Here is a 16045-nt window from a genome sequence, read left to right as displayed (position 1 = left end):
GCTGACCTTTCCTGGACCACGGACGTCATCATCGGTCCAGGTGTGATTCTCCTGGACGTGTCCGAACATGTATGTCATATAACACTCATTATCTGTGCCACTACATGTGCAGCTCAGCGACGTGCAGCCTATATTTGCCGTACCTCCTCCTCCTCCTCCTCCTCTTCTTCCCCCACCTCCACCTCCACCTCCCCAGTTTGCAGTGGAGGAACGCGCCAGCTGCATTAAGTGGGCCATTTATACAATAGGGGCAATTCATCTTACAAAGCCGTCTTATTAGACTGTCACTTACACAGTATGAACGGTGCCTTCAGAACACCCAGAGGGATTTATCCCTTATTTTACAGTGAGAGAAGGAAAACAAGGCCTAATTGGACTGAGTCATCTCATCTTTCTGCAGCATCGCAGAGCGAGGATGTGAGAATCCTGCAGTCCTCAAACATAAAGACAAAAAAACAACCTTTAAACGTTTGTGTGATGCAGATGGACGCAGCGACACACAGGACAGAGAGAGACAGACAGAGAGAGAGAGAGAGAGAGAGAGAGAGAGAGAGAGAGAGAGAGAGAGAGAGGTGGAGCAGGAGTGATTGCCTGTTTGTGCTGAGAGGAAAGTAATCTCAGAGCAATCAAGAGGAGGGGGGGGCGGAGGACAGCTCTGCACTCTGACGCCCCAAAAACCACGGGCAGGTAGAGGAAAAATGATGAGGCTCCGTCGCTGACCTCACAGGTCACTGCTGTGTCTCACATTACACACACACACACACACACTCTGACATGGAGACGCAGCGACAACAACACTGAGCGACGAGATCTGACACGGACTCACCCACGACCAGACACACACACAGACGACTACACGGAGGGTACAACAAGGACAGACAGACAGACAGAGACAGAAAGAGAGGTGGACGGACATATAGATACATAGATGGACGGACATATAGATAGATACATAGATGATGGATAGACAGACAGATGGATGGAGAGATAGATGGATGGATGAGAGAGAGATACAGTAGATGGACGGATGGAAAGAATGAATGGATGGACGATGGACAGACAGATAAGTGGACAGACATACAGATACATAGATGGACCGACAGACAGATAGATAAATACATACATGGATAGACGGACAGACAGATGGATGGAAGGACGGACAGACAGGTGAATAAAAGGACGGCTCTGTGAGACGACAGGTGTTACAGTTGTTGCTCGTGTCATTTAAAAAGAAAACCTGGCCACTCTGTGTCTTTGTTTTCTTCTGCAGGAGAGAGGAGGAGGAGGAGGAGGAGTGCAGACTCAGAGCATCAGGGAGCACATGAAGCTGCAGAGATGATGAAATTAAACACTCCACACACTCTCTGGGTGATAATATAGCTTTAAATGAGTGTGTGTGTGTGTGTGTGTGTGAGGAAAGCTTTCCCTTTAAAAACCTTCATCTCCACGCTAAGCGCCTGCGATCAGTGGCTCACTTTCACTCTTCAATAACGCCAACCTCAAAATGTCCGCCCGCCTTCAGAGGCCACACCCAGGTCACCGGCGTGTCCTCGTCTCTGCTTGTCAGGCAATTTGTTTTTGTTTTTGTTTTAAGAGCTCTTCACAGTGCACACGGTGTAATTAGTTCTTTGTAATTAGAGCAATTTATTGCTTTGTGTATCCCTCAGAGACTTGAACACAGAGGTGTTCATTTGCAATATTACATACTGTGTAAGTGGGAATTAGTTTCTGGCAGACATGAGCACTTATAACCTGTGGACGTGGAAGCAGGTCGTGTTTCACTCGGTGCAGGGGGGCGGGGGGAACTTTAAGGTAATTAAAGCGACTTTATTAAAAAAAGCTTGTCAGTTACTGAGTGGACGGTCAGGTCAGGTCACATGTTTCAACATCTGCACTTGGGAGATTAGTGCGGGTTTTCACTCAATATCTCCCGGAGCTTCCTGAGAGCAGAAACAGGCAATATCCTCAACTAGATACTAATAATAGTCAGAATAATAATGCCCAGCCCCATATGGAATGAGTTCTATTCCCTTATTGGTTTGAAGTGATGATATTAAACAGCGTTATATGGGCAGGTGACAAAGCAGCAGCAGCCAATTTCCCTAGATATGAAAAGGAGAAGATTGCAGGTGGGATTACCCTGTGTGTGGTCAGGGGGGAGGCAGCTGCCACCAGCAGCCACGCTGTCGCCTCCATCTCCCGCTGATTGTTTGCCTTTGAGCCGCCGCTTGTCGTCCTCCTCTGCTTCTCCCGGTTTCTGTTTGTCTTTCTGAGGCTCGTCCTCCCCGTCGTCCTCCTCCTCCTCCTCCTCCTCCCCGCTCTGTTTGCCTTTGCATCGTTTCCGAGGCCGGGCTTTTCCCAGACTGAGCCCTGGCTCGCTGTCAGAGCCGGAGAGGACTGCACATGTCTGGTCCCTCTCGGGCGGCCGAGGTCGCTGAGGCCTGCGTGGCCCTGAGCCAGGACAGAAAAGAGAGGGAGACAGAGATAGATGAAGATGACTTTATTGGCCGAGTTGTAATCAGACTTTGAAGAGTTTCATTCCCCAGTGAGATATCCATCATGTGAAGAGTGTGACAGTGTGACAAAATGACTGCTGACATGAAAGTAAACTCAATATGGCTCATTAGTGATATTATTAGCTGTCGTAAGTCCTTCACTGACAGTTTGAGAGGATGAGAGTGTGAGAGAGATGGACAGACACGAGCAGAGCGGGGAAATGGTGGAAAGTGTTGATTTACATTATCATATAATAATTCCATGATACATCAAAGATTCAGTACAGGATATTTGAAGTGGGGTTGTATCAGGTACGATGTGTTACATCATAATATCTGTGATATCGAAATAACATGATCACGTCTTTATCTCACTGTTAGACAGACTTTTGTAAACCACTCACTTTCCCACACCAGAGTCCATATAGGAAATCAGTGATTTTAGCTGCAGGGACACAGGAGCTGCCTTGTGTGGTCACTTTGTGTCACTGAGGTAAATCTGAATGAAGAATTTTACAAAATAACACATTTGAACAGAGTAATGGAGGCAGCAGTGGATCAGGAGTCGACCAGCAGCTCCTGTGTGCCCGCAGCTAAAATCACTGATTTTCTCTATGGACTCTGGTGTGGGAGAGTGAGTGGTTTACAAACTTCCCTTTTAACTTATTCATTGATAATAATTGACCCTTTTAACTGAACGTGAGCACATCAGCTCCCTCACCCCACCCCCACCCTCACCCTCTCACCGGCTCTCAGATCAAACAGCCAGTATAATCCTAAATGAGAGTGAATTATGCTCGTGTCACATCGCTTCGTTAATTGCTCGCCTGCATCACGCACAATCAAATCTAAACAAAATAATTGTCCGTGGCGGCTGGTGGCGCTCACACAGCTGATAATGGCCGGTGAAGGAGCGGCACACGGCACCTTGTGCACTGATATCAGGCTTCCACTCCTAAAAGCATCCCTGTGATTCTCACTCAAGCAGAATGGTGCAATTCCGTTAAGGTCAAGCAGAAATATAAGCCAGAGAAATGTTAATGAATGCAGGGATTACACCATCGCCATCCACAGACTTTTAATTATTAAGAATCGCTCTTGTACGGCGAGTCTTTTGAAGGTAAAAAACCAACGCATTAAATCTTTAACACAGGTTTCATACACTTTACTTCCTCGGCTCCCGTCGTTATATTTAAATCCTGTCTTTCACGCCACTGTTGAACTCGAAGTGTGAGATCTAACAAGGCAGTAAGTTGCGAGACTCGGGGACACAGAGGGCTAATTAGTGATCCCGCCTCTCTGTGGCTTGTTTCGTTAAAAGGCCAGCCTCTGGTCGCTTTCCCCAAATGTCATCTGAGTCTCCGGGCTCCCGGCCCCGGCCCCGCCACCCCCGCCCCCCTTCACTAACAAGCCGAGCGAGACCGCGCAGAGACGACTCAATTTGTGCTAAGCTGTCCCCGCCGAGGAAGACGTTAAGAATCCTAAAGGGCCGAACCTCGACTTTACCGGTCACCTCCACGGCGAGGGCCGCATTGTGTCTGCAGTGATGAGATTACGGATTACAGAAAACAAACTACGTCTGGAAACGCATGAGACAATCTGACATTCAACTCTCAAAAAGCTGCAACATCAAAGAAGGAAAAGGTTCAGAGACAATCTATGAGCCAGAAACCACGTTATCTTCATCCTGTGACTGTCTCCAACTGAAGGTGAAGGTACTGAGAGACAAACCGCTGGTGAAAGAGCTGCAGGACTGACGTGTGTCCACTGCACACACTCACACAGAGAGTATATACTGACAGCAAACATCCAGTTTGAATCGAATTAAAGGCACGCTCAGGTTTTTGTGATGTGTTGTTGTCAGATAATGACAAAAACTGATTTTAAAGCACTTGATGATATCTTAAGAACATGTTTCACGTCTTTCTCTCTCTGTGAGACAGACTTTTCCAACAGGAAACTGAAGTTTGTAAACTACTCACTCTCCCACACTAAAGCCCATAGAGAAAATCAGTGAATTTAGCTCACGGAGACACAGGAGCTGCTGGTCTACTGCTGCCTCGTGTGGTCACTTTGTGTCACTGAGGTAATTCTGAACACAGAATTTCAAACACTGAAGTGACAAAATAAGACATTTGATCTCAGTGATGGAGGCAGCAGTGGATCAACAACTTCTGTGTGCTGGGATGTTAAATTGACAGATTTCTCTATGGGGTTTGGTGTGGGAGAGTGAGTGGTTTACAAACTTCAGTTTCCTGTTGGAAAAGTCTGTCTCACAGTGAGATGATGTGTCAAAATATTCTTCAGATATTGCAGAATTAAGCAGGAGTAAACGTTATCAGGCGTGCAAACTTTAAACTATTCCTATATTAATCATTTACGGTTAATTATTCCACCAGGATTTTGAGATTTTGAGTCTGGCCTCGACATAACACCACGATAAATGGACTGCATTTCATATTTTAAATAGAAGATGGATGAATTAACTGCTAAAATTGTTATCTGCTGTGGACTAATGCACTCTCCTCACTCAGCTTGCGGCCCCAGGCAATCACCTGCTCTCCTCACTCTGTTGCTAAACTCCTGCTCAGTGCTCCTCTCCTACATACTGCAGAACAATTTTACTTTCCCCCCCTTTTTTTTTTATTAAACTTCAATTAGGAAAATCTTTGCTATTTAAAGCTAATGACACTGACGGCTGTTGTCAGAAATGAAGCTGCTTTTGTTTACCTCAGAGTGAGAAAATGAAAAACTGTTAAAAACCCTGATAATGAATTTTAAGATGAGCTGTTGACATCACGGCGACACCTTATGATTCATTAGAAGAAAGGAGAAAAAAAAGAAATCTAAATTTTATTTCTCTGCAGCTGCTGACGCGACGTGTTTTCACACGACATGGGAACCAAACGCTTCCTCTGACATCCTCGTGTCACGCTCTGATTTTCCATCGTTAATTCCAGCGACACAGTGTGTGTGTGTGTGTGTGTGTGTGAGAGACGCAGCGTCACATCTCTCTGTGTCTTCAGTGTGAGAAGCCGTTGTTCCTGAGGGGGGAAAACGTTTCTGATGATTCTCTAACGTTTCCAGCAGCAGAGTCGGGTCGACAGACATCTGCATCTACACTGTTGTTATTTTTCCAGCACAGCCTGTCATTGACAAATTTAGCAGGTTGTTAAATTCCCTGCGTGCCCGGCGACAAAGATGAGAGTGTGAGAGAGAGAGAGCTCAACACTTAGCAAGCATCTGCTGCACGAAATGGAGGCTGAACTTCTGTGTGTGTGTGTGTGTGTGTTTTGTATGATGTCCTCACTTTTACAAGACTGAGCAGCAAACACAACTCCACCCCCAACCAGTGTTCAATGAACTTTAACACTGAATATAGATCCTGTACAAACATGAAGAGACTCAAGAGTCAAATGCGGCTTTTAAAAAGGACAAATAAAGGTGCAATCGGGCAACATTCAGCTTTAAAAGCTGTCTAGGCGTGGGGCAATATACAAATATTGATTATCCTGACCAAAGTCGTAGTAATTCACAATATTATTGCGATAACTGTACAATAATGTGGTTTTTCTAAAGATTTCTGTCCATACTGGTTCATACAACTCACTCCACAGAGAACACCTCCAATTTAAGCTCTGGGGTTACATAATTAAATCTACCTCAGACTGAGTCTGTGATATATCTCACTTTTTCAAGAGGAAACTGAAGTTTGTAAACCACTCACTCTCCCACACCAAACCCCATAGAGAAAATCAGTGATTTTAGCTCGCTGCGACACAGGAGCTGCCGGTCTGCTACTGCCTCGTGTGGTCACTTTGTGTCACTGAGGTCAATCTGAACAAAGGATTTCACATCCTGAATTGACTAAATAAGACATTTGAATTTAGTGATGGAGGCAGCAGTGGATCAACAACTCTTGTGTGCTGTGATGGTAAAATCACTGATTTTCTCGATGGGGTTTGGTGTGAGAGAGTAAGGGATTTACAAACCTGTAATTTTGAAGTAAAGTCTGCATATACAGTATTCTATGCACGCTCACAATCAGCTGTTTCTATGAAGATCTGGACGATTAACAGAAGAACTAAACAACCTGAGGACATTGTTTTTTAAAAAGCCGTCTCTGAGCTGATGTGACACGTGCACACACACACACACACACACACACACACACAGCGCGCGGACCTGCAGCCGCCAGGTCACGCCGACTCCCCCTCCCCTCACTTCAGTGGAACACAATCATAGGCTGTCAGAGTTATCAACGAGAGCCGCCTCAACTTTTTCTTCCAACTTTGTGCGAGACGTTTGCAGCAACGGTATGTGTCTGTCCTCTCTCTCTCTCTGGGAGTTTGACAGGTGAGAATTATACTGCGTCCTTGTCATCTGCAGACAGACAGAGAGAGAGAGAGAGAGGGAGAGGGAGAATATTCTCCTCTAACAGAGCTATTTCAGACTCTGGCAAACCTGCCTCCATCTCGCTCTATCATGCATCTCCATCTGGTGAAATCTGTAACGCTGTTCACAACTATTATGTCAACAGACTGTGACGATTGATCCTGACAGGAGGGAAAATAATGCACTGAGTGGGTTTCAGCTCCGTGTGCTTCAGTTCAAACCAGACACGGTGGACTGACTGTCTTTGTCCTGATGAGAAAATAAATCAGTGAGATGGTGGTGGGGGATTAAAAATGGAAAAATCTTTGTATTCACACCGAGCCTTCCTACGCAATGATATTGTGTCAGAAATGGAGGATAGAAGAGGGCGGAGCCACAATTGAGCTACAACGTAGGACTCCTGAAGTCTGCGATATCTACAGAACATGTTCATGTTTTCATCTCACTGTTAGACAGTCTTTTGTAAACCGCTCACTCTCTGACACCAAACCCCATAGAGAAATGTGTCGATTTAACATCACACACACAGGAGTTGTTGATCCACTGCTGCCTCCATCACTCACTTCAAATGTCTTATTTTGTAAATCCTTTGTTCAGATTTACCTCAGTGACACAAAATGACCACATGAGGCAGCATCAGACCAGCAGCTCCTGTGTCCCCTGAGCTAAAATTACTGATTTTCTCTATGGGCTTTGGTGTGGGAGAGTGAGTGGTTCACAAATGTCTGTTCTTTAGCCATCGTAGATTGAACTGTTGCTCCTGTGTTAATGTATCGTACCTGAGGAAGAGTGCGGGGACTCGCACATCTCGCAGTACGGCAGCAGGCTGCTGTTAGCGTAGGTGCAGGCCTCACAGTTCCACGCCTCGGTTTCAGGGTCATGATCTCTCAGTGTCCGTGGACTCACAGAGGAGACAGGAGGGTGGGGGCTGCGGGAGCCGACACCTCCACCCGACCACTGGCTGCTCATTCTGAGTCGAGACCTGGGCTCACGTGCTCTCTTCAGCCGTGGGGTGAGTTCCAGGTCAGACGTTTCTCTCTTGCCTTCATTTGCTTCAGAGTCTGTCTCACTCACTGACACCGCAGTGGTCGTCTCTGAGACGACGGAGGGAGAAGATTCCTCGCGTTCTGTTCTCTTCCTCTTCTTCTCTTTGCTGGCGCTCGGGGAGAAGAAGGAGCGGATATCGTGCTGCTTCTCCTTCTCCAACTACCAACAAAGATGCAAGTTAGTTTCACTCTCTTAAAGCACAAATATTTATTACATGCATGATGTTTTCTGATATGGATGATGGTCAGACTCCGACTGTCGTCCACTGGGAACTACATACAGTCAGACGTTGAACACAACCATGTTCAGGTCTGTCTGAAGCTTCAGAGTTAGTTACAGGTTCTACTCACATGAGTGAAGAACACGTCGTCTTTCTGACGCCCTGCTTTTCCCTCCGGCTGTGGCGACAGCGGCATCTCGCTCGGCGTCCACGCCTCGGCAAAGCTGAGGAACTCCCACGTGTCCTCGTCGGCCTGGTCGGCCTTCAGATACTCCTTCCTCCCGTTCAGAGTGCTCCCGGTCACCGTCTCCTGCAGCACACGGGGAATTCAGATTTATTTCAGCTTCACACAAACACTTCTAATTAGAGCGAGGATTCATTTAAAAGACAGTTCGGGTTTTTGGATATGTGATTTGTGGCTGTGACACATGGTCAAGGCTGACTGCAGGCGACGGAAACCTGCCAGAGACACAGATGCTCAGCTTCACTGTAAACATGGCTGCCAAGAAACAAGAACAGATTCTTAACTAAAGACTCACCACATAAAATGTCTGTCAGTTTCAATCTATAGTATCTTAAGAACATGTTCTCGACTTTATCTCACTGTCAGACAGACTTTTCCAACAGGAAACTCAAGGTAGGTTTTATTAGCAGGGTCTCTTGTTCTTCTTGGTTCCCCGCTGACATCCAACCTTGAATATCTCTTTAAATAGAATTTGATAAATCTGATCATCAGCACCAGGTGTGTTCACCTTCCTGTTGAGCATGGACCACATGACGGCGTCAAAGGTTCCCTTGGCGATGAGGTAGTGCACGTTTACCGAGGACGTCTGTCCGATGCGGTGAGCCCGGTCCTCGGCCTGTTTGATGTGTCCGGGGTTCCAGTAAAGCTCGGCGAACACCACGTGGCTGGCAGCAGTGAGCGTCAAACCCTGAAGAGAGAAAACACGCAAATAACAACCAATCAGAAGAAAAAACACAGCTCCTTCAGCACAAGTGGAACACTCCAGTCTGTTTTTAATGACATTTAATTTGAGGAAATTCAGTTCAATAAGAGAATATTAAATGCTAATTGCCTCACAAGTGCTTCAAGCACCTACTTCCTCTGCACGCATCACATTGCTGCACATGTTCATTCACTCGGATTAATTGATGTCAATGAGTTTTGAAGTCAGATACATTTTCTGCTTTAATTTCTATTTACTAAAACCCCACGAATGATTCACCGCAACCAATTACAGTCACATAATACGCCATCATGAGTCACGTGGCTCTGTTTAGCTTTTCAGTTGTTATTATTTGAATTAATTTCAGCTCTATTGTTCACAGTAGCTGGAGACTGGTGCGGGGTAAAAGTAAGATTGATTTGTTAAAGTGGAGAAATGCAGGTTCATTTAAAAATGATAATGTGAAAATTTAAATTAAAGTGATCAATTATCATATGATTTCATTGATTAGAATTAGAATTGTTGAGATTAGATGAAACTGGAGCTGTTTTTTCCAAGAGGAAACTGTTTATAAAGTTTATAAACCACTCACTCTCCCACACCAAAGCCCATAGAGAAAATCAGTGATTTTAACATCACACACACAGGAGTTGTCGATCCACTGCTGCCTCCATCACTAAGTTCAAATCTCTTATTTTGTAAATCCTTTGTTCAGATTTACCTCAGTGACACAAAGTGACCACAAGAGGCAGCATCAGACCAGCAGCTCCTGTGTCCGCTGAGCTAAAATCACTGATTTTCTCTATGGGCTTTGGTGTGGGAGAGTGAGTGGTTCACAAACTTGAGTTCCCTGGTGGAAAAGTCTGTCTAACAGTGAGATAAACACGTGAACATGTTGTTAAACTGACAAAAATGTTATTAGATGAGTGTTTCCTAAAGTGGGTGCTCACAGTGCAGTCAGCACTGACTGTGTGTCGTTACCTCGTATGACCACACAAGTTTCTCACTCATGATACAAAACAAACTTTCATCACTTCAGGACGTCGTCCATTGATTTGATCAGTTTGATTGACAACTAATTTGAAAGTGATAATGAACTGGTCCTTGTGACTTCTCGCCGCCTGACAGTCATTAACCCGACGAAGCAAGAAGTGTCAATCAAAATCTACGCTCCGTGAAGAACACAATTCAGTTTTTCTGGGGGGGTTTTCAATAAACATGTTTGGGCTCAGAGTTTGTTTCATTGTTACATTAAACAGAGTTGATTTTAGATACCTGTCCGGCAGCCTGAATACTGAGGACGGCGACTCTGGTGTCCGGGTCACTCTGAAACTTGTGGACCAGCTGGATTCTCTCTGACGATGGGACACTGCCGTCGATGCGGATATAAGCAACCTGAGGGACAAAAGGACACGACAATAATAACGCTGCCAGCAACTGATCAAACACATCCATTAAACCGATGTTAAAAAAACAATCTTTCTTATGAATAATATCTTAAGGACTTGTTCACATCTGTTAGAGAGACTTTTCCAACAGGAAACTGAGGTTTCTCTCCCACACCAAACCCCATAGAGAAAATCAGTGATTTTAGCTTACAGGGACACAGGAGCTGCTGGTCTACTGCTGCCTCGTGTGGTCACTTTGTGTCACTGAAATATACCTGATCACAGAATTTTCAACAACTCCGGTGTGCTGGGATGTTAAAATCACTGATTTTCTCCATGGGGTTTGGTGTGGGAGAGTGAGCGGTTTACAAACTTCAGGTTGTAAGCCGTCGTGAACATAACTCTTAAGGTATCTTAGGCCTAAACTGACACAGTTTTTATTGGGTGAGTCTTTTGTTGTGCTGCAAATATCGATAACTTTCAGCTGTAGAATATTTTCTCAGTCAATGTCTTGTTCTTTTACCACAAATGATTCAGTTCACATCTAAGAAGTAGAAAAATCAGGGAACGTGTTTTAATTATCTTAAAAAAAAAATATGAATCGATAATCGAAATAGTTGACGATCAATTTAGTAATCGATCTCTGAGTTGTGACATATTTATGACGCATCCATACATTTATGAGTCTACCCGAGCGTTAAATATCCCTTTAAGCCTCCGACTGTTAAAACACAGTGTGTGTTATTCCTGCACCATCCATCACTGTGTTTTTAGATTTAGTTTTGGCACAAATGTTCATCCCTGTCTTTACCGGTTACCTTTTTAAAGCCGTTTCCAGCGGAATTGGTCTTTAATGCTAACCTGGAAACCCTAAATGTGCAGCATGTGTCCACATTTCACCCACTAACCAGAGGTAATTGGCTCCACACTTGATTTTTATTCCTTGGTCCATAGTCCTGCTGTGTTTCTAAGTCAAATCTCTGTCACACTGATGATTAACTCAGACTCAACGCTGAGCTCCAGGCTCAGGAATCGCAGCAGATGTCAAAAGTCCTGAATTATACCAGTCTCCCACTTGTGCGCTAAATTCAGCTGTACGGAGTAGCACAGGTGCAACGTTAAAAAAGGTTATGGAATAAAACAAAACTTTTTTCATCTCTTAATCATCACTCAACAGCTTTTTTTTCCCTCTTAAAGAAAAGTCTCAGAAAGTAAACTTTCCCTGCACAGCTCGTGTCTCACGGTGTGTTTCACAACTCATCACGAGCAAACGGTATCGCCGTGTGTGTGTGTGTGTGTGTGTGTGTGTGTGTGTGTTTGTGCGCCTCACAGGGGTCGACGAGGTGTCGGCTGAATGTAATGCAGTTGTACGACGTGTGATAACACATCACTCTGCGACACGCTCCTTCTCTGGTGCGTTCGCACTCACCAATTAACAGTGCTGGGATAAAAAAAGCAGCGGCGCGATGGAGAGGCTGCGGCGGTGAATGGCCTCTGATCACGTGACGATCACGTTGTCGTTTTTTTTATGACTCCTCCAGTCTCAACTGCTGTGAAACTGTAAAAAGGATCATTTGTTTGATCAAGGTATCCCATTCATGAAAAACATGAGCTGTCACCGTGGTGAGGAGAGTGGATTGAAAGTTTTAAGAGACGCAGAGATGCAGAAGTAAAATGGTGGTAAATGTTGTTGCGTAAGCGTAGAAGAACAGCCTTGTACTTTTTATCTGTTAAATTTCATCCTTTGTAAACCACTCACTCTCCCACACCAAAGCCCATAGAGAAAATCAGTGATTTAACATCACACACACAGGAGTTGTTGATCCACTGCTGCCTCCATCACGAAGTTCTCATGTGTTCTCTTTTTAATTCTGTGTTTAAAAATATTCGTTCAGGTCACAAAGTGTCCACACGAGGCAGCAGTAGACCAGCAGCTCCTGTGTCCCCGTGAGCTAAAATCACTGATTTTCTCTATGGGGTTTGGTGTGTGAGAGTGAGTGGTTTACAAACTTCAGTTTCCTGTTGGAAAAGTCTGTGTTGTTTGTTTTATGGTACCAGGAGTCAAACTATTCTAAAATCAGTGCAGACGATGAAACATGGGAATCTTCGTCTGTGCTTTGTTGTGATGTCTCATTCGCCTCACTGCTACGGTCATCACTGATGGTAAAACCTACAGGCTTCCAGGACACACGTCGTGTTTCCTTCAGTGAGAAGGGGATGATGTGTCACACAGACACACATGAGTGTAAATCCATAAATAAACACACGTGTAATCAGTGGGTTATTGTGTTCAGGGCTGCGTCTCAATGGGAGCGGCGGGGATGAAGGAATGGCGAAGGCCGCTGCGAGAGGCGTTGTGTGTGTTTGCGACGGCTTTGAACGTGGGAGTGTGCGACTGATCTCTGGTTGGTTACCATGAAAACACATAAAAAGCAGCAGCATGGAAGCTGAAATGATTTCCAAACACCTCGTGTGTGTGTGGTGTGTGTGTGTTTTTTTTTCTTGTTGATTTTATTAGTTTACACCCGAGCGTCGTGAGGTTACCTTGGCCTCGATGACGGCCTCGGTGCAGGCCTGCAGCATGGTGAGGTGGTGTGCAAACACCAGGAACTTCAGCTGCTCAGTCTCCAACATCATCTTAATGTAGTCCTTCACAGCTCCCGCCTGCACACACACACACACACACACACACACACACAGAGAGAAGATCAGAAATAGACACTGATGAAAGAGAGCGACTGAATCTATCCCCATACTGCTCGACCACACACGCAGGAATCGGCTAGATCGGTGGAGAAGTCAATTAATCACAGCGCCGTCCTCCCCTGAGAGATCGATTCTCCATTGAATGGCAGGGATTCAGCCTTTAAAAGGACGCGGCCAACACATCTGTGGGGGCGCATTTGTCAGCTCGCAGATAGTGAGAGCAAATCAATAACTCACAACATGGAGATATGATTAGTGTGTGAGGAGAGTCAGAGAAAGAGAGAGTGTGTGTGTGTGTGTGTGTGTGGGGGGGGGGGGGGGGGGGGGGGTTGTTTGGTGACACCACACACAAGGAAATTGCCCTTTTGATCCAGTGGGAAAAAAAATGAACCAAAATGTATTAATTGTGAATGTCATTAAAGGGACCGACGCTCACTCTCAGATCACTGCTTCATCTACAGGAAACTGAAGTTTGTAAACCACTCACTCTCCCACACCAAACCCCATTAAGAAAATGAGTGATTTTAGCTCATGAGGACACAGCTGCTGGTCTACTGCTGCCCCGTGTGGTCACTTTGTGTCACTGACTTCTTAATGAAATATTTCAAATACTGAAAACTAAAAAATAAGACATTAGAGCTTACTGATGAAGGCAGCAGTGGATCAACAACTCCTGTGTGCTGGGATGTTAAAATCCCTGGTTTTCTCTATGGGCTTTGGTGTGGGAGAGTGAGTGGTTTTAAATAACTTGTCTAACAGTGAAATAAAGCTGTGAACAGTATCAACTCACTGTTAAACAAGAAACTGATTAAATAAAGTACTCACTCTCCCACACCAAAATCCAAAGTCCATCACACACACAGGAGTTGTTGATCCACTGCTGCCTCCATCACTAAGTTCTAATGTGTTATTTTGTAAAATTCTGTGTTTTCTTCAGATTGACCTCAGTGACACAAACTGACCACACGAGGCAGCAGTCGAAAAATTGATGTTTTTCTGTATGGACTTTGGTGTGGATGAGTGAGTTCCATTTCCGGTTGGCAAAATTTGTCTCACAGAGAGATAAATAAGTGGACATGTTATAGTGGCTAAAATGTGTCTTTGTGTCCTGCATCTGTCTCATGCACAACCTGAACTGTCGCTTTAAAACACATGAAGTAAGTTTACTCAGACTTAGTTAAATGTATATAATATCACTCTCAGTATAATAATCCGTGCTCTCTCCGGTGACTACTTTACTCAGCAGTTATTTGCTTCATAATTTCCTTAGTGGTGTTTTATTCATGAAGTCTGAAAGTAACAAGGCTTTAAACACATCATCGTCCCGCTTATTTTATTCCTGCTCCGACCTTGATTGACAGTGTGAGGCTAACGAAGGGCTGAGGCAGCAGAGTTAACCGTACCCTGCAGGTATCCGTATCTATCACGGTTTCTGCCCGGCGATCACACTGTGACGGCTGCGGTGGCCGTGCCTTCCTTCGCGCCGCTGCCTCCTGCGAAGCCCGAGAGGATGTGCTGCCGCGTGAGCGTGACATTGAGCATCCGGCCTCGGCTCATTTCAGAGCCTCGGGCCAAAAAAGGCTCCCAAGAATAGCAGCAGCTCAGGAGGAACGGTGGGGTTTGATTTGAGTGGAGCGGAGAAGTGGCTCGATGGTTTAGGAGACAAGGCTTTCTCCACGGTGTGAATCCCACCCTCGTAATCTCCACACCTCCCGCAACCTGACAACCTCTGCAGCCATCACACCTGCTCTGCTGGGCGAAAAACCTCTGCTTTGCCGCGCTGATAATTAGCCAATGTGCCTGATAATGAATCTGTCCGCCAGGCCCGCCGACCCTGTTCTGATCTGGGGGGTCCTCATTACTGACGGGCCGGGCTTCGCCAGCTTCCTTCCGCTGAGTTTAATTAGTGCACAAACTTCTCGGCTGTCTGAAGCGGCCCGTTAGCTCACTTTAAAGTCCAGCATCAGAGCTGTCCTCTCTGGGTAATTGGGAGCAGATGCTTGGCGGGTAAAGCAATAAAAATACCCCAAAGGCGTTTGGCAGCTCCATCGCAAGGCAGACTGACAGGAAGGTGGGAGGCCGGGAAGGTGGGGGCCGAGCTGCTCGTCCCAGTGACATAGATTAGACATGGGTTTGAGAATTTAATGTCAGGATTATCCGGACTGAAACTCTTATGATTCATGATCGGACTGCGATAAATCTGTCTGTAAAACCAACTGAAATCACCTCACCTGACATCTGTGAGTCGTCTGTCTGAACTCGGACACAGCAAACAGGTGAACTCATCTGTTTCAAAACTCCATTTTTTACAAATGCTGTAATGTTTTCATTATTAACTTTTATTATAAATCATATTTAATTATTCACACCATCAAAAACATTTGTAATATTTAAAAAACCTGCTACTGACGTACAAAAACATTACTTACTTGACCAAAAAGTGTTAAAAATGTTGTACGGTTATAAAAACATGTTACTAAGAAAAAATGTTGGTAAATTGGAACAATGTCAACATTTCCAGTCACGGTCATCCAGACCAAAATACTTTCACATCACTGCTGCAATAATAGTAAAAATATGGGCTATAAGACACTCAAACAGCGTAAACCTAATATTTAAATAAGATCATTATGAGTGGTGAAGAAATCGAATGACTGTGTTTCTCATGAGAAACGATTTTCTGCACTCACAATTATCCTGATCACTGAAAATCACAACGATCCACTCATTGTGAGTGACTTTTATATGGTTGTGTGTATGTGTTTATGTTGTAACAGACGTGTGGATCCAACAAAATCTCCCTCCGTCACATTGATCCAAAATAAGACAAGAGGATGTTCCTCTGAA

General features: G+C 45.0%; 1 protein-coding gene across 6 annotated transcripts in view; it reads right to left on the bottom strand.

Moving 5' to 3' along the window:
• zranb3 (zinc finger, RAN-binding domain containing 3) overlaps positions 1-16045 on the bottom strand; it is a 61101-nt gene that overhangs the window by 22077 nt on the left and 22979 nt on the right. For all 6 annotated transcript variants that reach the window (XM_058622814.1, XM_058622813.1, XM_058622815.1 and 3 more), the window contains 6 exons: positions 13037-13156; positions 10380-10499; positions 8910-9089; positions 8288-8467; positions 7670-8096; positions 2140-2451 (listed from right to left, as the gene is read on the bottom strand). In XM_058622814.1, coding sequence (XP_058478797.1) covers positions 2140-2451; positions 7670-8096; positions 8288-8467; positions 8910-9089; positions 10380-10499; positions 13037-13156 — 1339 coding nt within the window. The remainder of the gene's footprint in view (positions 1-2139; positions 2452-7669; positions 8097-8287; positions 8468-8909; positions 9090-10379; positions 10500-13036; positions 13157-16045) is intronic.

This window comes from Solea solea, chromosome 2, assembly GCF_958295425.1.
Source record: "Solea solea chromosome 2, fSolSol10.1, whole genome shotgun sequence".
Taxonomy (NCBI): Eukaryota; Metazoa; Chordata; class Actinopteri; order Pleuronectiformes; family Soleidae; genus Solea; species Solea solea.
The sequence above is the reverse complement of the archived record's forward strand: the minus strand, read 5'-3'. Positions and strand labels throughout refer to the sequence as shown.